The sequence below is a fragment of the Canis lupus genome, chromosome 16 (genome assembly GCF_003254725.2).
Source record: "Canis lupus dingo isolate Sandy chromosome 16, ASM325472v2, whole genome shotgun sequence".
Classification (NCBI taxonomy): Eukaryota; Metazoa; Chordata; class Mammalia; order Carnivora; family Canidae; genus Canis; species Canis lupus.
This window is the reverse complement of record NC_064258.1, coordinates 10,918,779-10,942,876: the sequence shown is the minus strand read 5'-3', so window position 1 is coordinate 10,942,876 and position 24,098 is coordinate 10,918,779. Positions and strand designations below refer to the sequence as shown.

Here is a 24,098-nt window from a genome sequence, read left to right as displayed (position 1 = left end):
TGGGTGCCAGGCTCCTGTGGGTGCACAGCTGGGCCGCCTTGAGGCCTGCAGCTCCTTCCAGGGGCCTCGGGCGCTCGCCCTGCAATCGGTGGCACCAGTGGGTCTTGGGGACACCCAGACACCTGGCTTGAGTGGCCATCTGTCTTGTCACCTGGTGAGGTGCGGCTGCAGGACAGACATCTCTGAGGTGCTTGCCTTGGAGTGGACGCCAAAAGAGTTTACAGTGTTCTTTCCACGCCTTAATGAAATTCTTCCCAAGGCTCCTGTTCTTATATGTTGAGGCACAGCCTGGTTGTCAAAATCATTGGTTTGAGCCAGACCATCTGTTTTTGTTTTTGTTTTTGTTTTTAATTTTTCAATTTTAAGTAGATTCCGCACCCAGTGCGGAGCCCAGGTGGGGCTTGAACCCACGATCCTGAGATCAAGACCTGAGCTGGGGTGCTCAACCAACTGAGCCACTCAGGCACCCCACGCCAGGCCATCTGTTAGGGGCTTCCTGGGTAAAGAGTGCTGGTCTAGTGAGGAGCGCACCTGCTGAAGAAGCGGTTCCCAGCCCCGGCTGCATGGGGGCCCCCGCCCCAGACCGGCTGAGTCAAATACGGCAGTGGGGTTGGTGAGGCCTCCACGCTGTTACAGTGGGCAGCACAGACACAGACCCGATGCCAGGCCCGGGCTCCTGCCTCCCTGCTCTCTGTGTGAGCCTCACCTGACCGTCAGTGTGGAATTGGCCTTCTTTTCCTGTACACTCAGCCATCTCACTCCTGATCCTGTTTGTCTAGAGCAGCACTGTCCAGAGGAAACAAAAAATTTGAGCCACAGATGTAAGTCACAGGTGTAATTAAAATGTTTCTATTACTGGGCACCTGGGGGGCTCAGTGGGTTAACGTCTGCCTTCAGCTCAGGTCCTGGGATCGAGCTCAGCAGGGAGTCTGTGTTGCCCTCTCCTTCAGTGCTCTCTCCCTCTCTCGAGTTCTCTGAAATAAGTAAATAAAATCTTTAAAATAAAATTACTATTTAAAGAGAAAGGGGTGAAAGGAAGTTTAATAAATAGATGTATCTGGCTCAGTGTATCCAAAGTATTATTTCAACACAAAATCAATGTGAAATGTTATTGTTCAGCTATTTTATATTTTTAAAAATATTACATGTTTGAAATCTGTTGTGTACTTTACATTACAGCACATCTCAGTTTGGACCAGGCGCATCTCAGGTTCTTATAGCTACTTGTAGGCAATGGTCACCACACTGAATAGGGCATGTCTAGAGCTTCCAGGCCATTCCTATTATTTTTTTATTATTTATTTTGCAGTTTTTCTGGTTTCTTTTGCTTTTCTGCAGACTTGTTCAATCCGTAAGTCTGCTTACACACTTAACTGCTTACCAGGCACTCTCTAGGTGCCGGGTGAACAGTGGTGAACAGACAGTGCTTGCTCCCATGGAACTTATACTGGTGGGGGAGGCAAGTTTCAAACATATACACCAAACACATTATATGATGGGGTGGAAGGTGAGTAATCCCACTGGGAATCGTTACAGAGACTTGGGGTGCCATTTAGGATGAACGCTGCCTCTGTAAAAGGGCAGTCAGGCCATGTAAAAGGAGAGGAGACTCTAGTTGCTAAAACTGGAAATGATAAAGGGACAGTACAGTTGACCCAACAGAAATAAAAAAGATGATAGGAAGTCCGTGAACAACTGCGTGCCAAGGTGAATAACCTCGATGCAGTGGACAAATTCTTACTAAGACACAAGCAACTGAAATTGACTCAAGAAATAGAAAATCTAAATAGGCCTCTACCGATGATAGGGACTCATTCATAGGTGAGAAATTTTGAAATGCCCCACAAAGAGAAGCCCAGGCCCAGATAACTTCACAGGTAAATTCTGTCAGACATTTAAAGAAGAATTAATAGCAGTCCTTCACAAACACACTCAAAAAATAGAAAAGGAGGTAATTTTTCCCAAATTATTCTATAGAACAAGTAATATCCTGATATCCAAACCAGACAAAGACCCCATAAGCAAACAAAACAAAACAAAACAAAACAAACAACTGTGGAACAATGTGGATGTAGATGCAACATCCTCGAGAAAATAGTGACAAAATGAAGTCTAACAATGTAGAAAAAGGTTAACTTTATGAACAAGAAAATTTTATCCCTGGAAAATAATGGAGGGTTGGTTCAACATACAAAATTCAGTTAGCACAAAACAGCACATTAATAGAACAAAGAAATTATATGATTATCTCAACAGATGCAGAAAAATATTCAACAGAATCTAATATTCTTTCCTGGTAAAAACACTCAACAAACTATGAATAGAAGGGAAACGTTCTCCACTGGATAAAGAGCATCATGGAAAACCCACAGCTCAGGTATTGAATGGTGAAGGACTGAACATCTTCTCCCGAGGTCAGGGTCAGGTTGGGACAAGACAAGGAAATCTGTTCTCTCCACCTCTGTCAAACATGCTACATACAGGAGGTTCTAGCCAGGACTGTTAGGCAAGAAAAGGAAATAAAAGGTACCCAAATTGGAAAGGAATGGGTAAGCCTATCTCTAGGTTTGCAGATGACATGGTCTTGTATAGAATATCCGAAGGAGCTCCAGAGAGGCCTATGAGAACTAAAAATGAATTCGGCAAAGTTGTAAGATGTGAGATCATGATATAAAATTCCATTATATTTTGTTATACTAGCGATGTTCGATCCCAACATAAAGCTAGGAATTAGGAAAATTCTATTCACAATTGTATCTAAAAGAATAAAATACATAGTAATAAATCAACAAAAGGAGAACAAGAACTTGAACAATAAAGACCACCAACGACTGTTGGAAGAAATTCAAGAAGACCTCAGAAAATGGAGACATACCATGTTCATGAACTGGAAGACTGAATGGTGTTAAGATGGCGGGACAGATCTGCAGTCTGTGCAGATTGACCCACAGACTCCATGTGATACCTGCCAGAGTTCCAGCTGCCTTTTTAAAAATTGACAAGCTGATCCTCAATTCATATAGAAATACAAGGGGACCCCTTGTTCTTTTCAAGAACAATCTTGAAAAGGAAGAACGATGTGGGGGGACTCACACTTGCTAATTTCAAAACTAGGGGCTCCTGGCTGGCTCAGTCAGTGGAGCAGGTGACTCTTGATCTCAGTGTTGTAGGTTCAAGTTCCATGCTGGCGGGGAGAGATTACCTAAAAATAATTTTAAAAACTAATTATATAGCCACGGTGGTCAAGAGCATGGGTACTGGCATAAGCATAGACACATAGAGCAGTGGAATAGGACTGAACCTAGGATGGACCCGTCCATTGGTGGTCATTATATCTTTGACAAGGACCACAAGACACTTCAATGTGGAAGGATACTGGTTCGTTCAACAGATGGACAGCTGGGTGTCCATGTGCAAAAGAATGAAGTTGGAACCCAATCTAAGGCCATAACACTGTGATCTCAACATAGATAATAGACCTAATGGTAGGAGCTGAACTTGTAAAATTTTGGAAGAAAACAGTAAATTTTTGTGACCCAGGATTTGGTTTCTTAGATATGACGCCAAAAGCATGAGTAACAAAAGAAAAATAGGACTTAACGTTAAAATGTTTTGTGTTTCCAAGGGCGCCATCAGGAAAGCAGGAAGATAGTCCCCAGAATGGGGGAAGATATTTGCGAATCACATATCTGATAAGGAGTTTGTGTTTAGACTAGTCCAAGAACGTACTATCTGACAGTAGAAAGACCAACAACCCAATTAGAAATTGGGCAAAGGACCCGAGTTGACATTTCTCCAAAGAAGAGGTACAAGTGTGCGATAAACTCAAAGAAGATAGTCATGTGGGAAATGCAAATGACAACCACAAGCAGAAGCTACCTACTGCCCCCGGGATGGCGAGCACCAGGAGGCCAGTGATGGCCGGTGTGGGCCAGGATGTGGAGTCACAGCCCTCAGACGCGGTGGAATGGTGCCATGGTCATGGAGAACAGCACCTCCAGATGTCCCATCCCTAGAAATGTGCCCACGAGCTAGGACAGCACAGGTCCACACCAGGTCTTGCTCACAGGAGCAGTGACCCTAACAGCCAGAGAATGGACACACCCCAAATGTCCATTGGCTGGTGACGGAGTCAGGAGAACGTGTCATATCCTCACGGTGGGAAACCAGTTGGGCAGGGAAGGATGAAGTCTAGCACGTATGACGCTCGTGATGGCCCAGGAGCACTTCCAACCCGCTGCACATGGTGAAAGCAGCCCATCTCGGGGCTCACATGTTGTGTGGACCCCATTACATGCTGCACGTCCCCAGCAGGCAGCTCAGGGGCACAGGGGGCACAGAGGCGCAGGGGGGCTGCGGGCGGAGTGGGGCGTCCCCAGGGATGGATGTTGTAGCTCAGCTTGTGCTGATGGCCGATGACTCTGAGCGTCTAGGAACAACCATTGGATTACACACTTTAAGTGGGTGAATTGTTTGGTCCAAGAATTTTATCTCAATAAAGATGTTTAAACCTAAATAAAACCTATATATGTAAAAAAAAAAAAAAAAAAAAAAAGAGAGAACTCTAGCATCTGGCTCTCAACACCCAAATTGCAGAGAAGTGCGATTAGCAGTGAGAGTGGCTCTGGCTGGCGGCTCCCTGGCGCTGTCACCGCAGTGGCTGAGGCAGGACCGTGGCCCAGCTGTGGTGAGCTGCCCCCGTGCCCTCTGCCCGCTATTGCCTCCCATGCTGGGACGCCCGGGAGGCAGCAGAGGGTGGAGACCCCAAGGGACACAGGGACGGAGGCTGGAGCGTGCGGCCGCCTCATTCTCAGCGATTCTGAGGCCAGCCCGGGTGGCGCTGGTCCACGTGGTCGCAAGAGCAGGGTGGCTGGCGGGGGCTGAGGCCCAGGCGGCTGGGTCTGGGAGGGCCCACGGGAGGGGGCCTGGTGGGAGGCCAACTCTCCTGCCCCTGGACGAGGGGCATCATGATGGGCATGGGTGGCAGGACTGGGGGCCCGGCCGTCAGGTCAGCAGGATTGGCCGTGAGGAGGGGGCTGGAGCGCGGGTGGCGGGGACCAGACCCCAGGTCCTGTTATGCTGAACGTGTGGCCTCCTGCCTGGGTCCTGAGCGGGCCTCTCCCTCTTCCTTGCTCTCTCCCTCTGCCCCACCAAGGTGCCCACTGTCCCCAGGCACCGTCTGGAGCAGGGCCTCAGCTGGGGCGCGCCAGCCTGCCCTCCGGGACTCCACCTGCTTCCATCCTCCGTGGCCCTGGACAGTCCCCTGGAGACTCCAGGGCCAGGCCTCGGGGCCCTCCTCTGCACCCCCTCCTTGCCCAGCAGGTCTGTGGGGGCCCCTCAGGGCTGCACGGGCACTTGAGGGTGCAGGTCTTCGGGTGCCCTCCCAGCCCTGTGCCCAGCCGGATGGCGTGTTTGCTTTCCTGGAGGCTGTGAGCAAAGCCGCGCTGACCACCTGCTGGACGGTCTGCCTCGTGGGGAGTGCTCACCACTTGCCTTTCTGCACCCGCTCGAACCTTCCCGGGCTGCTGCTCCTGCTGCCGGGCTCTGGTGTGAGTCCCCTCACATGGACGGGGACCCCATGTGGCCCGGGGGCCGGGTTTGCCCCCCTGTGTCCCTTCCCTGCCCTAGAAGGGTCCTTTGGGGTTCCCCTGGATGCCCTCCCAAGGACCTCTCCATCTCCTACCGCCCCGTCCTTGGCAACTGCTGATCACGGGGCATTGAGGGTTCCCCGTCGGGGCTCAGCTGCTGTCCTGAGTGCCAGGACACCTGCTCCCCGACCTCGCCGTCCTGTCCTGGGGCACGTGGGGTCCCAGCGTCAGTCCCCCTGGGGGTGTGTCCCGCCTCAGAGCTCTGGTGTGAGGTCATCCAGGGACCCCAGGCGCAGAGCAGCTTGGCAGGGTGCACGCGGGCTGGGCACTGCCTCCTCCTCGCGTGGCAGGGCAGCACGCGGATGGGGACCTCCCAGCAGGTGTGCGCTGCGGGGATGGCGGGTGTGGGACGGGTCACCTCAGAACCCTCCTGTCGTGAGGGTCGGAGCGGGGGGTGCAGAGAGCCAGCATCTGGGCCGCACACGGGCCTCCCCGCGTCCACCCGGTCCCGAGGCCTCAGGCGGCCACAGCACTTCCCCGGGGTCTGGGAGGAGGCGCCCAGCTGGGCTACCTGGTGCCCTGCTTGGCTGGTCTGCACCCCGAGGGAGGGAGCCCGTGGGCCGCGGGCCGGGCATGGAGCAGCAGCCGCGTCTGTGCCTGACACTTGGGGCGGGTCGTGCAGGGGGCCCTCGAAAGCTCCTCACGTGCCAGTGCAGGGGGCAGGTTGTGCTTCGTCACCTGGGCTGAAGGGACTCTTCTTAAAAACCTGGTTTAAAGGAAAGCAGTACAAGTACCAATGTCTTTCCTTCTTTCTGGATGATTTTTCAGATTCGGCTGCACACCCCCCAGGGTGGTTTGCTGTGAGATGTTCGAGGTGTAGAACCCTGGTCCTCAGAGCATCCAGCACGTTCACATTGGGGGTGGCCCTAGGACTGTCCCCATTACACACCAGCTCCCTCCTCCCCCCCACGCTGCCCCCCACCAGCTCCTCTCAGCCCCCCCAGCACTGGAACCCCACGCTATGTGTCCCTCGGTGTGGCTCATCCGCTCAGCGTCACCTGTTCCAGGTCCCTCCACATGGGAGCAGGTGTCAGGGTCCTTCCTCCTCCAGGCCGGGGGTCTCCTGCCGTGTGGATGGGCCATGTTCTGTGCATTCATTGGTGACCTTCGGGTTGTTTCTGTTTCCCAGCTGCTGTGAACACATCGGGCACAGGACCTTTTTTAAAGATGGACACGTATCTTCCGCTCTGGCCACGGTGTTGCCACACTGGGCTGTGCAGCCTTGAGCTTCCGTGTAGCCTCTCTGTTTCAGTGACCCCTCTAGAAGTGGGGGGACTGGGTCAGAGACTTTCTGGGGTCTTTTCCGACCCCATGTGCTGCTCGTGTGAAACCCATGGCTTTGCTCGGGGACTGGCCACAGAGTTCAGCCATCCGATGCTCAGGTGCCCGCGAGCCGATCACACGGATGTGTGCATTCCTCGAGAATAAAACTCAGGGTGAACTCAGATTGACCTGAAACACAAACCGAGAACGAGTCCCTGAAGCTTTACCGGATGTACACCTTGCAAGAAACAGCCCGTGTCCCTGTAAGTTCCAGACGTCCGACGCCTCTGCCTGGCACAGGGGACAGTAGGCTCCATGCTTGGGGGGCTTGTGCAGAGCAAGTGGTGTGTGCCCAAGGATGCAGTGGAGACACTGCCCTGACCCTGTTGCTGCCCCTTCTTCCATGGCCCCTGGGAGCAGCCTGGGCAGTAACTCCAGGCCTGCCGGGGTGGGGGGCCACGTCCCCTGTGGCCCTGTCCCTGACTGCCCGGCTGTGTCTCTGGGGCGGCTGTGGCTTTGTCCCCCGGGGAGCCCTGGCTGGAAGGCAGGCCCAGGTGCCATTTGGGGGGAGCCCCCGCTGGGGCTGTGTGTGACTCCAGCTGCCCTATTTCTCCAGGTGGGCATTCGGATCTGTCCTTGGTCACACTGACAGGGCAGTGACACAGACCCCTCTCCAGGGACGGGTGCCAGGCCCATAGCAGGGGTGTGGCCATGGAGCCAGGGCCATGGGGCCTGGAGGTCAGAGGGGGTTCCGTGGGGCGAGCGTGCTTGGCCCTGGGGGTCCCCTCGGACTCTCTCCACTGCAGTTTTCCCTCTGGACCAGGATTCCCAGCGGGAGGACCTCTCGAGGTTCCAATGTAGCCCGTCTCAGACTGCCCCCCGAGGACACCTGCAGAGAGGCGGAGCCCCCCAGGTGAGACACAGGTGGGGTCAGGCCTCCGCGGCCTCAGGGAGCCGGGAGACGCTTTCTTCCTCCAACACTGTGGAAGTGTTCACAGCTCTTGTGGGCAGAAGGACTCGGCGCTCTCTGTCCAAGCCCCAAGTAAGGTGGAGCCCCAGGCACCTCATGCGGCTGGAGCTAGAATGGCTGTGGGCGTCGAGGTTGGGCCAGGGGCCCCCACCCGAACCGGCTCCTCCTTGGGGAACCCCTTTGGCCCTTGGTCCCAGGGGCCCCGGGGTGGGCTTGCTCAGCAGTCACGGGCAGCACCCTGTAGTGCTTGCTCGGGGCGCATTGCCTCGGGGGGAGCAGGGGGCCTGGCACCGGATGGGTGCAGGAGGCCAGTGAGGCAAGGCCGTCCTCTCTGTACCTCAGTGGTGGGTCTTGGGACCAGGGGTCATCATAGGTACCCCCCAAGGCCAGCGGGGCCTCACCCTCGGGACGCAGGCAGGCCCAGGGACACTGTACCACTTTCTCCTCAGTGTCCACCCTGGTCCTTGCAGAGTGGATGTGGGGCCGGCAGGGAGAAGAGGGCGAGGGCCGGGGGCGAGGCAAGGTGGGGTGGGTGACACCTATAGGCCTGGCTGGGCTTCCTGTGCGTCGCGTGTCACTGCTGCCGTGCCTGGCCCCCGGCTGGTGGCCAGCTTCCGAGGCGTCTGCGTTCTGGGAGCGAGAAGGAGCGGGCACAGGCCCTGCCCTGAGGTGTCCGAGTTCAAGACCCACCTTGCTGCCTCCCTCCCAGGCCCGTGAGGAAGCTGTTCCCTCCGGTGGGGCCCCAGGGGCTGCCCATGGTGAAGGGGAGACGCCCTCACGCAGAGGGAGCTGCGCAGCGCACCCAGATCCAACGGTGGGAGCTGGCGACTCGCGGAGAAAGGATCGGAAGCTCCCGGTGGCCGTGGCCATAGGAGCGCTGTCGGACGAGAGTCCACTTTGGGCGGCGGGTGTGCGGATGGTTCTCCCAGGTGGTCCCCACCCACCTCTGGGCCTAGCGCTCCTGTGGGGGGGACCCAGCCCTGAGAGTGGGTGGGCCCTGGACTGGCCAAGAGCCCCCCCCCCCCCCCCCCCCCCCCCCCGTGTAGGCAGGGGAGGAACCCCGAGAGGCAGAGCCTTCGGTGTGGAGCTGACCTGTCTGGCTGCAGGGGCCACCGCAGGCCTCGAGGCCACTCTGAGCTGCCAGTGGACGGGAGGGGGGCACTGGGCCCCAGGGCTCCCGGACAGTGCTGGGCCCTCCTCCCCCCTCCCTCCTGCTCTGTCTGTCTGTCCTTATTTTCCTCTTTGCTGGATGTGTACGAGGCGCTCGTTAGGACCATGACTTCCGGCGGGGGCCCAATGTGGCTGTCGCTGAAGATTCCTGGAGAAGCTGGGTTACTTGAGAGAAAGGGGAGAGAGAACTGGTGGGAGACGGGGCAGGTGAGCCAGACCAGCTGATGGAGGGGAGCCTCAGGGGCCTCTGGGCCCATCCCCGCTGCCCTCCCTGACCCTCGGCCACGGATGTCAACCAATTCCAGTACTTAGTCTGTTCAGGCTACTATAACCAAAATACCGTAAGCTGGGGGGCTTATGAAAAATGATTTCCTACTGTTCTGGGGGCTGGAGGTCCAAGGCCATGGCACTTGCAGATTTAGTGTCTGGCAAGAGCCTACTGAATGGACAGCTTCGTCCCTGTGTCCTCACGCGCTGGAGGGAATGGAGGCATCTCTCGGAGGTCTCTTCTAAGGCACAAGTCCCATCCTGTGGGCTCCACCCTTGTAACCTAATCCCCCTCCCAAGATGCCTCCTCCTAAAACCATCACTTTGGGAGTTAGATTCTGACACATGAACTGGGGAGCACAAGCATTCAGACCATAACAAGTACCTTGTCGAGGAGACTTTTTTTTGCAGACTTGCCCGGAGTCAGCTGGAGGTTTTTGTGGGCCTATTTCTGGGCTCTCTGTTCTCTCCCATGGATGCACTGTCTATGCTTCCAGCAGAGCACCCCGTCCTGCTTCCTGCAGCTTCGTACAATGTCCTAAAACCGGGCAGCGTCAGCCTAGGACTTAGCTCTCCTCTGATCTTGTGTTGGCTACTCTGGGTCTTTTGCCTCCAAATAAACTTCAGTTTCGGTGTTGGTTTTTTCTGGGATCTTGATTAGGATCACATTAAATCTAGAGCAAGCTGGGAAGAGCCGACATCCTGACGGTGTTGGGTCTTCCTGTCCATGGACAGGGGATATCTCTGCATTTGTTCAGTTCCTTGATTTCATTCAGGAAACCTTTGAGTCTTTCTTCTATAGCTCTCCTATATATTTTGCTAGGTTTGTATCTAAGCACGTCATGTTTTTTGGTGGTAACGTAGATGGTATGGTGTTTTAAAGCTCAGATTCGGGGATCCCTGGGTGACGCAGCGGTTTGGCGCCTGCCTTTGGCCCGGGGTGCGATCCCGGAGACCCGGGATCGAATCCCACGTCGGGCTCCCAGTGCATGGAGCCTGCTTCTCCCTCTGCCTGTGTCTCTGCCTCTCTCTCTCTCTCTGTGACTATCATAAATAAATAATTAAAAATAAATTAAAGCTCAGATTCCACTTGCTTGTTGCTGGTATGTAGGAAAGCAATTAACTTTTGTATATTAATCTTGTATTTGCAACTTTAGTATAACTACTTATTAGTTCCAGGAGTTTGTGTATATGTCCATTTTGGGAGATTTTTTACATTGGTAATCATACTGTCTGCAAAGAAAGACAGTTTTATTCTTTTCTTCCCAAGCTGTATACCTTTTTTTTCCTTTTGTCTTGGTGTATTATTAGCTAGGGTTCCCAGTATGACGTTGGAAAGGGGTGGTGAAAAGGGACATCTTTGCCTTGTATCTGATCTTAGAAGAAAAGCACTTACTTTCTCTCCAAAAGTATGAGGTGAGTTGTAGGTTCTTTGTAGATTCTTGCTAAGGACTCAGCTATGCCCTGCCCAAATTAATAGGTCCAAATTAATAGGTCAAAGCCTTAACCCCCAGTGTGACTGTATTTGAAGATAAGATCTTCAGGAAGTAATTAAGGTTACTTGAGGTCATAAGAGTGGGTTGCTGACCTAATAGGATTCATGTCTTTATAAGAAGAGACACCAGAGTTGCCCTGCTCTCCATGTGCACCACTGAGGAAAGGCCATGTCCGCATAGGAGATGGTGGCTACCTGCAGGTCAGGAGCTGAGAGCTCACATAAGAAACTGAACTTGCTGGACCTTGGTTTTGGATCTCCAGCCTCCAGAACTGTGAGAAAATAAATTCCTGTTTTTTAAGGCCCCCCTTAAAAAAAATGTGACATTTTGAGTTGACTGATACAGTGTTCTTTATCAAGTTGGGATAGTTCCCCTCTGTTCCTAGTTTGCTGAGAGTTTTTATTATGAATGGGTATTGGATGTTGTCGGATGCATTTGCTGCATCTGTTGATATGGTCATGTGATTTTCCTTTTAAATCAGTTGATGTGATGGAGTATGTTAGTTGGTTTTCAAATATTTAACCAGCCAGCCTTGCATACCAGGGGTAAATGCTCTGTGGCCCGGGTTTATAATCCTATTTGTAAATTGTTGGATTATTTTTCTTTTTTTTTAAAGATTGTATTTATTTATTTATGAGATACACAGGGAGAGAGAGAGGCAGAGACATAGGCAGAGGGAGAAGCAGGCTCCACGCAGGGAGCCCGATGTGGGACTTGATCCTGGGTCTCCAGGATCATGCCCTGGGCCGAAGGCAGACGCTAAACCACTAAGCTACCCGGGCTGCCCCATAGTTGGATTCTATTTGCTAATGTTTTGTTGAGGATGTTTGCACCTGTATTCATGAGGGATACTGGTCTGTAGTTTCTTTTTCTAGTGGTTTTGGTTTTAGGGTAATGATGGCTTCACAGAATGAGTTAGGACATATTCCATCTGCTTCTTTTTCTCTAGAAGAGAATTGGTATAATTTCTTCCTTAAATGTTTGGTAGGACTCACCAGTGAACCCATGTGAGCCCAGGGCCTTCTATTTGGGAAGGTTATTAATTATTGATCCCATTTCTATAATAGATATAGGCCTCTTCACATTTTCCATTTCTTCTTGTGTGAGTTTTGACAGATTATATCTTCCAGTGAATTGGTCCATTTCATCTGTTTTATCGACTTTGTGGACATAGAGTTGTTCATAGTATTCATTATCCTTGTAATTTCTGTGGGATGAGTGTTGGCTCTGCTTTCATTCCTGATGTTAGTAATTTGTTCCCTCTCTCCTTTATTCTTATCCTGGCTAAAGGCTTATCAATTTTATGGATCTTTTCAAAGAATCAGCTTTGGTTTCATTGATTTTCTCTGTTTATTTCCTGTTTTCAATTTCACTGATTTCTGCTCTTTTACTGTGTCTTTTCCTTCCTTTAGACTTACTTTGCTCTTCCTTTTCTAGTTTCCTAAGGTGGGAGATTAGATGATTGATTTTAAGTAATGTCTTCTCCATGTATTTTAGTTTTCTTTTTTAAAAAAGATTTTATTTATTCATGAGAGACATAGAGAGAGAGAGAGCAGAGACACAGGCAGAGGGAGAAACAGGCTCCCTGCAGGGAGTCCGATGTGGGACTCGATCCCAGAACTCCAGGATCATGCCCTGAGCTGAAGGCAGACACTTAACCGCTGAGCCACCCAGGGATCCCATTTTTTAAAAAAATATTTTATTTATTTATTCATGAGAGACAGAGAGAGAGGCTGAGACATAGGCAGAGGGAAAAGCTGGTTTTCGAGCTATCTTTCTACACTTGATCTTAGCTAAAAGGCGGAGAAGCGATTCTAGCTATCTTTCTGTTTGTGTTTCCAGTTTAATCCCACTGTGATCTGAGATTTCTATTCTTCTAGATTTGTTAAGATGTGTTTTATGGCCCAGAACTTGGTCTGGGTGTTTCCTGTGAGCTGGAGAAAAATGTGTATTCTGTTATTGCTGGATGAAGTCGCCTGTAGATGTCCAGTAGATGCAGCTGACTGAGTGCTGGTGAGTTCAGCCGTGGCGTGGCCTTCCCGATTTCCTGCCTGCTGGATAAGTCTACCTCTGCTAGAGGCTGTAGAAGTCTCCAACCATAATCACGGGATCATCCACTTCTCCTTGTAGTTCTATCAGTTTTGCCTTGTGTAGTTGGACACGCTATCTTCGGGTGTGTATGTATTAAGGCTTATCATGTCTTCTTAGAGAAATGATCCCCTGATCTTCATGTGATGCCCTCTTTATCCTGATAACTCTCCTTGCTCAAGTCAGCTCTGTCTGACATGAAAACAGCTACTCCTGTTTTTTTTTTAAGATTTTATTTATTTATTCATGAGAGACTTAGAGAGAGGCAGAGACACAGGCAGAGAGAGAGAGAGAGAGAGAGAGAGAGGGTCAGAGACACAGGCAGAGGAGAAGCAGGCTCCATGCAGGGAGCCCGATGTGGGACTTGATCTCGGGACCCCAGGATCATGCCCTGGGCCGAAGGCAGGCACCAAACTGCTGAGCCACCCAGGGATCCCTCCTGTTGTTTCAAATTACCATCAGCACAGCGCTCTCCATCCCTTTATTTTTCTCATTGTGGTAAAATATACAGAATTTAAAACTTACCAGTTTAACCATTTTTAGTGCACCATTCAGTAGCTTTAAGGACATACACAGTGTGGCACAGCCATCACCACCGTCCATCTCCAGAACTTTTTCATCTTCCCAAAGTAACTCTGTCTCCAGGGAAGCATCCCAGCGTGTTCTGCCCCCTTCAGACTCCCCTGCATCCGCTGGGCTGGAGCCCCTCTTGTTCCCATCATTTCTGCTGCCTCAAGCCCTCCAGAAAGCTTCTCAAGGGTGTGTGTAGTCTGGGAGAACTGGGACCCAAGGAACCGCCACTGTGGTGCAGAAGGGTGGTGGGTCTGGGCAGTGTTGAGGGTGACGGTGTGAGCCGTGAGACTTACATCGAACACTGGGGACACATATCGAGGTCAAGCTCTCTTCATCTGTGTGGGGCTGTACGAACTCTGTGACCGAACAAGTCATGATGCTTCGTCACCATTGTGCGACCTTACGCCTAGATGTTGTCCGGGTGTGCATCACAGGTGGGCGGGCAGGGCCCTGCTGGGTTTTTGGTCTGACCTGCATCCACAAGACTCCAGGTGAAGTGGCTGCTCTTTTTGGGTTTGGCTGTGTGTCCTTGAGGGTGCTGGGGACCTCAGCTGGCCGGCCGGTGGTGTGTCTGCCCTGCCTCGCCATCTCTTGCTTTGTGGACCGATTCATCCAGAAGATGTCTGTTGCTGGACTTCCAGGGGTCTCATAGCATCTCAGAAAGGGGTCAGTCTTGAGGCCTTTAGACCAGAAGCCCCTCTGCCCCCATTCCTGGCCCTCCTGAGACTTTCTGAGCAAAGATTTATGTGGTGGAGTGAGTTAGGGAAGGGCCGCACCTTGTACTCCCTAGTTGGACACTCATAGCCCAGATGAGCATGTTGACTTGGGAAGTCCCGCAACTGAAAAAGAAAGGAGGGAAGGCAGGAGGAAGGTGATCCATTTATCCTACTGGTTCCCAAACTTACATGCCCACGAAGCCCCCTCTGTACCTACCCCCCGTTAACCTCCTGTGGAGGAGATACTTGAGGAACATGATTTGGAAAACGTTTCCCTGGGGCATGTGGTGGCAAACTCCATGAGGTAGCGTTGGGGCAGCGCGTGCTGGCAGCTGAATTAATCGTGTCTCCTCAGAATTGGCACGTGGGTGTGCTGACCCCGGTGCCTCAGAATGTGACCTGGTGTGGAGATAGGCCCCGGGCACGTGTAACAAGTTACATCCTACAGCAGGATGCCCCTCATCTAATACAACTGTGTCTTTCTAAAATGGAGAAATTTGGATAGAGACGTGCACACAGGGAGAATGCCGTGTAAATGGGAAAGCAGAGGTTGGGGTGATGCTTCTGCAAACCAGGGAGCACCGAGGATCTCCAGAAAACCCCCAGGAGCTGGGAGAGGCCAGAACAGAGCCTCCCCCACCACCTCAGGAGGGACCAGGACGTTGATCTGGGACTTCTGGCCTCTGGGTCGGGGAGACAGCGCCTTTCTGCTGTTTGAGCCGCCAGCCTGTGGTGCTTCCTAAGGTGGCCCCAGGACACTAGCACAGCAGGGACGAGCAGAGCTTTAGCTCCTCGCCTGGGCTCAGAGGTCGGGGCTGGGAGCCGCCGGGATTCGGAGGGCCTTGGGAAGGCCGGTTTGGACAGGTGTTGCAAACCGCCCAGCTGTGGGCCTTAGTAAAGTCCATGGAAATAATGGAGATGTGAAGGGCAGGCCATTTATGAGGAGGGAGATCATCATCCCAAATGCCTGCCAGCCGAGGGAGCGCTCCACTTCCCTGGAGGAATGTTCTCTGCTCCAGAGAGGGCCAGCTGTGATCTAGCGCAGAGCGGGGATGTGTGGGAAGTGACGCTCAACAGCAAAGCCGACCAAAAACCAGGCCCTGGCACACTCGGCTTGTCTGGATGCTGCCGAGGCCGCGGGGGTGCGAGCGTTCACATGGACGATGACATGTCCATGCTGGTCTCTAGTCACGCTTCTTCAGGCCCGTTTCCCTGTTTCCTCCCTGGACAGCTGTGGGACATGGTCCCCAGAGTGACAGCCAGGATGTTTCTGGGGATGGGCAGCTCTTGTGGGCCTGAGCCCTGGATGTCCCCGCTGCAGCGGGACCTGTAGCTCCTGCCCAGTGGGACACGTGCTTGTCCAGATCCTGTTGGGGAGCTGCTCGCTCTCCTCACTAGGAGAGGCAGAGGAGGCTGGGAGGTTGAGAGGCAGAGGAGGCTGGGGAGGCAGAGGAGGCTGAGAGGCAGGGGAAGCAGAGGAGGCTGGAAGACTGGGGGGGCAGGGGAGGCTGGGAGGTAGAGGAGGCTGGGAGGCAGAGGAGGTTGGGGAGGCAGGGAGGCTGGGAGGCAGGGGGGCTGGGGAGGCAGAGGAGGCTGGGAGGCAGGGGAGGCTGGGGAGGCTGAGGAGGCTGGGAGGCAGGGGAGGCTGGGAGGCCTGGGAAGCTGACATACTCTCCTGGTGTCCCTGGGATGGGTGTCCTCTGATAGAGCAGTTTGCAGCTGCCTCATGTCATGCTGTGGAAGAGTTGTTTATGATGTTTCTGAGAGGGAAGAGAAAGCAGAATGTAAGCAGCACCTTCAACTTGTTCTTTAAACTATTTTGTTGATTCCATTTTCTGCTGTGAGCATGGATTGTTTATTATTATTATTATTATTAGCAGGAAAATACATAATAATCAGTAGTCTTGGCTCTCTGTTTCATGGAGAAGTTAATGTTTTCCACCCAATTACTTAAGTTAAGATAGAAAATATAAAAGGACCCCCTTTCCTTCATTCGCAGGAGCTCATTTCAGTCAGAGGTGGCTTAAAAACATTAAGCTATGGGACAAATAAATAGCAGCTGGTTTAGTTTAGATGAAGGCACATGAACAGGCCAGGGGCCTTTCTGACTCCTGCGTAGTGCACCCCCACCCCGGCACAGGCCCCCCAGCTAAGCCTATCTGGGGCGGCCAGACCTGGGAGAGAGGACACCCCTTAGGGCTCTGTGGGGGAGACAACCTGTCTGGCCAGCAGGTGCTCCCAGTGCTTGCCTAGCCCAGGGGAGAGGTCATGCAGCCGACGGTGGGCTCAGGGTGGGAGTGGGGGGAGCACGCGTGCATCCTCCATGGGCTGCCTCCCCCAGGCAGGCAGGGGTGGGTCCTTTGATTTGCCCAAGGCCTCTGGCTTTGTCGGGGGTGCACTTGGAGACCCCGCGGGAACACAGCAGCCTCCTGCGGGGCCTGAGGTCTGGACGTGGGGGTGGCCGAGCTGGCCGCCCGGGCACCGGCACTGATGCACCTGTGCTGCGGGCTGGCCCTCCTGACTCCTTCGGAACCTGGCCAGTCGGCTGCTCAGCCAGGTGGGGAGTGGCGGTGGGGGCGGCAGGGCGAGGGGCTCCCGGTGTGTGCCTTGGGCCTGGAAGCTGGGTGGGGCTGAGCCCCCCAGCTAAGCAGGGAGGGCGCAGCAGGGGCAGGGGTGAGGTTGACAGGGGCAGATGCAGCCACAGCGACAGGGCAGGGCTGGCAGAGGAGAGGTGCGGGAAGGAAGGGGCAGAGGCGGGGCGGGCGGAGGCAGGTGCGCTCTGGGCCGGTGGGCAGGTGGGCAGGTGGGCAGGTGGGCAGAGCAGGGGGGCAAGTGTTCCTGGGGAAGGTGTGGCGGGAGCCAGTGGCGGCCGCAGGTGATGTGCATCAGGCGCGAGCTCCATGCGGCACTGGAGGCAGGCATGTGCGGGTGTTTCAGGCTGGAGGAAAGTGGGGTGCGGACCGTGCTGCCGGGGGGGCCCAGGCTGGACCCGGAGGGGAGGGAGGTCCGGGGGTGTGTGGCCTTGCCCCCTGTGCAGAGGCCCCCACACCGCCTGCCCCGAGGGTGGGGTCCTGTGTGTGAGGATGCAGAGGAGGGGGCAGCTCCTAGAAAGGTGGGGAGAGCAGGGGGCAGGGTGACCTCGCAGGGCTCCCCTGGGTGGGAGACCTCCGCAGGCAGACGGAGGGCACGCCCTGGAGGCCCCTGAGCAGAGCCGGAGGGCGCGGGTGTGGGGGGTGCTCGCCGCGGGTTCCTGCACTGCATCCGCCCCCTGGGGAAGGTGGTCCGCTGTCAGCCTGGCCTGGTGCCTGCTGGTTGAACTCAAGTGATCTGAATAGGGTGTTGGGGTCCTGAGGCCCCTGGGCAGCAAGTGCTGGGGGGCCTTTAAAAGTCAGATAAAACTCATTTAAAAATAAGTGTTTAGAGTCCTTGTGGGTCTGAAGGCTCGGAAAAGATCGGGTTCACTGCGTGGGTGGCATCGCAGAGAAGTGTCCTGGAGTTCAGAACAGAGACCCCGAGTTGTGTTGGGTCCTTGTCCTCAAAGATTCGGTTCTGGGGGTAGGACATGGTGCGTTGGAGGGAGGATGTGCGGTGTCCAGGACATGGGGACCTTGGCTCGTGGGGAACAGCATAGGTTTCCCAGCGCACTGGTGGTTCTCGGGGTGCAGCCCTGAGCCTGCCAGCCGGAGCCCCAGTCCAGGTGCCGGAGGGCTGGCGGCTGGCCTGGGAGCGCAGGTTCTGGCTGACTTTCAGGGACAGCCCTGGGTGAGGGGGCAGAGAGATTGGGGTCTGTGGTGACCAGAGGGCAGAGGAGTGGTAGTCCCTGGGGCCGCACTGGCCTCCCTGGGCTTGCTGCCCGCCCGGGGTGCGGTGCAGGAAGTCCTCCAGCGCAGGGGCTGCCCTAGCGCCTGGCTGGCCTCTCCTGGCAACTTCCATAGCAGCTCACCTTGGACACCTGAGCCCCAGGCCCAGCCCCTCATCCATAGACTGGGTTTTGATGGGCGATGGGGTCCGGAGCCCCATGGCCTACAAGGGTGGGGACAGCTCTTTCTAGAACTTTCCTCCAGGCCCGGCAACAGGGATGACCCCAGAGGGGCTCCTGGAGGTGCCCTCCCCCGACCTGGCAGGCGGGACACTGGAAGAAAAAGGCCCATGTCCAGTGAGCTCCCATGAGCTCCATTATGGAGTGCTTGCTGGATGCCTTCATTCCCTCTGCTGACTCCTGCCACCTGCCCCTGGCCTCACTCAGACCCTCACTCTCCCAGGCTTAGAGCTTTTTTTTTTTTTTTTAATTTATTTTTTTTTATTTTCTTATTTATTTATGATAGTCACAGAGAGAGAGAGAGAGAGAGGCAGAGACATAGGCAGAGGGAGAAGCAGGCTCCATGCACTGGGAGCCTGACGTGGGATTCGATCCCGGGTCTCCAGGATCGCGCCCTGGGCCAAAGGCAGGCGCTAAACCGCTGCGCCACCCAGGGATCCCTAGCTTAGAGCTTCTGTGGAAGAAAAACCACTGTGTGGCCTGGGAGGGAGGCAGCCCCCCAGGACGTTGGGCAGAAGGCCAGCCTCGGCAGGGTCTGCATAACTGTCTGTCCGAGAGTCTCTCGACCCGTGGGCTCCCGGTCATTTTGTTCACACACACTCTGCTGTGTGCTGGGCAGGATTCCCGGCCCACTGCTGTTGATGCCCATACTTACCCCGCCTGGTGGAAGGCCCTATGGGCCTGGCCCCGCTCCCAGAATGGGCCCGCCCCTGTCCCCTGGCCACCTCCCTTGGCGTCCACCCTGCTGCAGGCTCGCCGTAAGCGTGCAGTCTGGCTGTTGGCAACTTCCAGCAGGGGGGTCAGGCCTGCCCTGTGAGGTCAGCTCTGGCATGGGAAGTCCTGACTGCCCCACGGAGGCTTGCAGAGCCTCAGGCGAACAAATGCGATGCTGCGGGGTGGATGCAGGGGCCAGCGGTGGGTGGGCAAGTGGCCACACAGGCCTCGCTCAGCCCTCGGGCAGCCCTGGGAGCCTCCCTTGCTCCTTCAGTGGATGGGGATACAGGCTCAGGGAGAGGGATGCAATATGGACAGAGCAGGATTCGAACCCAGACGGGCAGAGCTCCTGGCTTTTCCCCTCCTCCAGGGGTCAAAAGAAAAAAATAAATCACCCTTTCTGTAAATGTTTCCTTACATAGTGAGGAGGATCACAGGTGCTGAGGATGCGTGTCCCCAAAACTGTCTGTCCCCCAGAGGCAGCCACCGCCTGATTCTTGGGCTGACTTTGGAAAAGCAAGACACAGCCCAATGCACAACCGTTGGTTATAATGACCTTTGTCATTAAGAAAATGTTCAATTAGATTTAGTGCAATGTTTATTTTTTTCCAAGAACGCGAGTAATACATTTTAATGAAGTTTTATCCCAAAGGGATCCAGTAGTGCCCCCTTATTGGGGGGGGGATCATGTTCCAAGGCCCCCAGCCAACCCTGCCATGTTGTGTCCTGTGAGTGCGTATGGATGGTTACACTTAATTATGAATCAGGCACAGGACAAGTGGTGACAAAGTGGCTTTATCAGAGGCTGTGTGAACACGTCTCTGTCTTACTGTCTGGCACTCGCTCTTCCCCGGATTGTGTGACAGGGTGACAAGCCCCCGTGAGGGGATGAAGAGAGTGACTAGTGCGTGCTGGTGACACCTGTGAGGGGCTGCTGACCTGCTGACCGTGTGTCCTGAGGATCACGTCCTTCCGGTTGAGTGCAGACATGTGCCCCTGCAGATGTTCTCTGAGACACTGCTTTTGCGTTGCCCGGAACGTGGGGCTTCTGTGGCCACGGGATTCTCAGGCTGTGTAGACGGCAGGAAGGCCTGCACCTGCCCATCCAGTGACCTCCCGGCTGGACCACAGACCCTTCCCGAGCCTTTCTCTTTCTGGGCCTGACTCATGCGTACCCGTCTGGCATTCTTGGGAAACCATCTGAAATCAGATTAAACCAACACTGGTGACAAGTGGAGGACCCCAGAGGACCTCGATGGGACCCCCAGGGCCTTCTCTCTGGCCTCTGGCAAGCCTGCCCCCTCTTGAGGGTCAGCATCCATGGGTTGTGGGCCCTCTGGTACCGGCCTCGTGGCGGTAGCTGGCTCGACCCTCCAGACTGGCCCTGCACGCCCCACCCCTGCCCTCAGAAGCACCAGTGCTGGGCAGCCCGGGTGGCGCAGCGGTTTGGCACCGCCTGCAGCCTGGGGTGTGATCCTGGAGACCAGGGATCGAGTCCCATGTCGGGCTCCCTGCGTGGAGCCTGCTTCTCCCTCTGCCTGTGTCTCTATCTCTCTCTGTGTCTCTATGAATAAATAAACAAAATCTTAAAAAAAAATAAAAAAAGCACCAGTGCTGCCCTGGGACTTAAAGCCTCTGCTCTCACAGGGGCCCGGGAAGGGGCCCAACCCTCCAGCAGTGCAGCTTGGGGCTCTGATGCTTCTCCCTCCCTCCCGGACCTTCAGTGAGTCCCCCGTGGGCGGCACGGCTCTGGGGAGGGCTCGCGGGCCTCACAGTTCGGTGCCGAGAGCCAGAGGCCGCACGCTCAGAGGCCCTGGGCAGGCCTGGCAAGGACGCCCAGGCTGTGGTCCCGCGGGAGCCGGGGTCCCGCACAGGCCGGCACGAGGAAGCGGGGCTGGGAGCCAGATCCCCAAGCAGATCTCTGCCCAGGCTTCGTGGTTGGGTGCTGGGTGCTCGCAGGGAGATTAACTGGCTATCCTGTCTCTGTTCCCCATTTCTTCCCCAGGGGGGCTTTTTCGGTGGTCCGGCGCTGTGTCAAGCTCTGCACTGGCCATGAGTATGCAGCCAAGATCATCAACACCAAGAAACTGTCTGCCAGAGGTAGGCACGGGCTGTGTCGGCGCGGGCCCAGAGCTCGGCAGGACTGCACGGGCACCTGTGGGGAGAGGGTCCCCTTCCCTAGGACGGGGGATCCCCCGGTGGCTCTGGCTGGGGGATCACGGAGGACAAGAGGTCAGAGCGCTTGGTGGCCTGAAGACTTCTAGTGACGGATGCTGTGGGACTGCCAGAATGACCCCTGCAGGTCCCCGTGCCGGGGACGGTTTGCAGGGCCCTGGGCCCACAGGGGTGAGCGTGCTGCTGGACACGTGTCCTCGCCCCGCCAGCCTTGCCCCTCCGGAGGCCTAACTAGGCAGCAGCCCCTTCTGGGCACACAGGTACAACCGTGGCCTCCTGGGGTCCGAGTGTAGTCCCCAGGTTGGGGGGACGGAGCCACGGTGGGGGCACTGCCCTAGGCAGGTGACTCAGAGTACAGACCCAAGGGGTGAGGGGCTGGGATTGCGGGAGGGGGCTGCTAGCATGAGGAGGGGCATCTCTGACCCCAAGGTCAGCCTGGGGGAGGCCGGGTGACCCCTGGGCTGGGAGAGTCAGTGAGGCCCCCACCTGCTGCCGTCTTGTCCAGACACAAATCAGCCTCGAGCCTCCTCCTCTGGCCGGAGAGGCCCTGAGGGCAGCTGCTGGTGGCCTGCATCCCTCCCTGAGACCGTGGGGGGCAGCCCTGGGGAGCAAGCAGTTGAGCCCACTCTGTGTGATTTATTGAGCTGTATGGAGGCATTGTCTGGGGACCTGCTGTGTACCAGGCCTTCAGGCCTGAGTGTGTCCAGGGGCGGGTGCTCCCACCCTAGCTCATGCCAAGGGGCGTGTGCTGCCCAGGGAGCTCCGTCCCGAATCCTCCATGCTCCGTGCTCGTGTTGGGGCCTGAGGGCCGCATGGGGCCGTGAGTGGGGAGGCTCTGGGCAGATGTAGCAGTGCTAGCCCCTGACCGCCCCCTGATGGCAGGCGTTCCTTGGGCGCTGCTTGGGGGACAGCGGCGGGCTCGACGGCCTCCTCCTGTGGCTGGACTGGGACGGGAAGTGCCGTGGATCTCTGGGCAGCTGCATGCGGCCTGTGAGCAGGGGCAGCCCAGTGCACATGGGCCTGGGTGAGCCGATGCTAGAGGTGACGCTGCCCAGGGCTTCCCGTCGTGTAGCACTCCCGGACTGCTCCGTGATCCAGGGTGTGGAGCACTGGGGGATGCTGGCCTGGACTGGGTTGGGGGAGATGTCTGCACCTGTGGAGTCCCTAAGGCAGGACGAACCGAGGCTAGTTCCAGGCAGGAGAGGAGTTGCCGAGGGTCCCCTAGACCGGTGAGGGAGACCCTCACTCTCATCGGCTGTGCCGAGTGGGCAAACGCATGCATGTAAGCCCCCGAAGCTCCATGTGCAGGGCGAGGGTGCAGGGGAGGGCGTGGGGGTGGAGGGTTTTGGGGGGATGAATAGGAGTTTGTGAAGCTGAGGCGGAAAAGCACGTGGTGTGTTTGTGTGGAACACTGCATCTCCTCTGAAGTCCCTCGCACCCCCTGTGGATGCCTCAGGGTGCTCCAGGTGCCCGGAGGCTCAGGACCCGCAGCAGCCTAACACACAGGTGTGTTGGGAGAGTCCCGGCCATTCTGCCCCTTCCTGGCCGACAGCCCGCTTTGCTGCCAGCATGTCCCTGAGGCCGGGGCCAGCGCGGTGGCTGGGGGGGCTCTACAGAGCCTGGGGCTCCTGTCAGTCCTCCTCCGGGCTGTGTCCCAGTAGGGCGCGGCCAGGGCCCTGGGGAGTCCCACCTTTGCCACCACACCCAGGCCTGCCCAGCTCTTGGGGGGGGGGGGGCTGGGATTTTTTTTTTTGTCCTGCGTAACTCTTTATTATTTATTTATTTATTTATTTATTTATTTATTTATTTATTTATTTTATTTATGATAGTCACACACAGAGAGAGAGAGAGAGGCAGAGACACAGGCAGAGGGAGAAGCAGGCTCCATGCACCGGGAGCCCGACGTGGGATTCGATCCCGGGTCTCCAGGATCGCGCCCTGGGCCAAAGGCAGGCGCCAAACCGCTGCGCCACCCAGGGATCCCTGCGTAACTCTTTATTATGGAAAATTTCGAACATCCCCAAATATAGAGAAAGTGACAGAAGGAGCCCCCAACTTCCACAGTGACTGACTCTCAGCCAGTTCTGCTGCATCGGTAGCCCCCTCCCCCATCTTGCGGCGCACCCCAGACAGCCCGTCATTCTGCACACGGTGTTCAGCTCTGTTCTCTGACAGAACAGGAGTCTACAGACAACCTGTTGCCTGCCCAGACGGGACCTCGAGATCCTCTGACCCGCCCACACCCCTCCCGGCCTTCCTAGCTGGGGGCGGGGGGATACCGAGGGGACCAGGTCTCTGCACTCATCCTCCCCTTCATGCTGAGTGTGGGCCAGCGAAGGGCTTGGGCTTGGCACCACACGCCCACCCTGGGCCCACTGTTAAAGGGGTGAACCTAGCCGGCGCTTGTTCCTGGCCGCGCAGGGCATAAGTGCTTAAAAGGGGCCAATGGGCACAGTGCTGTTCCCCCCCTCTTGGCCACCAGCCTGCAGGCTGCAGGCCCCTCCTCCACAAAGCTGCTTCCTGGGGTCCTCCGCACAGCGTGGAGACCCCAAGCCTGTCTGGAGGGTGCCTGCAGCTCCGTTGTCTCTGCACCCCTCCTGCGCCCAGCCTCTCCCCAAGGCTCCCGGGCTGGCTTCCATGGAGCCGCAGGTTCTCAGCTGGCCTGACGCACCGCCTGGCCCTGTCTTCTCCCTCCCGCTAAGCCTCTGCAGGCCTTGGGCTCCTTCCAGTGCTTCCCACCCCCGGGCCTTGGCACGTGTGTGTCTTCTCTGGAAATGCTTTCCCCAAACCTCTACCTGCTTGACTCCCATTGATGACATTTCCTCAGACAAGTCTGTGCTGCGCTTCAGGGCAATCTGGGACCCATGCACCCTGTTTTTATTTTATTTTATTTATTTTTTAAGTAATTGGAATATTTATTTATTTATTTATTTATTTATTTATTTATTTATTTTTATTTATGATAGTCACAGAGAGAGA

At 55.6% G+C, this 24,098-nt stretch overlaps 1 protein-coding gene and 1 long non-coding RNA gene across 5 annotated transcripts in view; both read left to right on the top strand.

The window, feature by feature from the left end:
* The window catches only part of CAMK2B (calcium/calmodulin dependent protein kinase II beta), a 76,948-nt gene that overhangs the window by 6,979 nt on the left and 45,871 nt on the right, over positions 1–24,098 (top strand). For 3 of the 4 annotated variants that reach the window (XM_025433612.3, XM_049095112.1, XM_025433611.3), the window contains exon 2: positions 20,950–21,044. In XM_025433612.3, the coding sequence (XP_025289397.1) occupies positions 20,950–21,044 (95 nt within the window). Of the gene's footprint in view, positions 1–7,801; positions 7,825–20,949; positions 21,045–24,098 lie in introns of those variants that run through there. The other variant, XM_049095113.1, reaches the window with a different exon arrangement.
* Positions 1,923–7,824, top strand: LOC125752676 (uncharacterized). Its single transcript, XR_007402767.1, has 5 exons — positions 1,923–2,377; positions 4,597–4,687; positions 5,156–5,549; positions 6,778–7,174; positions 7,735–7,824. It is a non-coding gene; the product is annotated as an uncharacterized LOC125752676 (long non-coding RNA).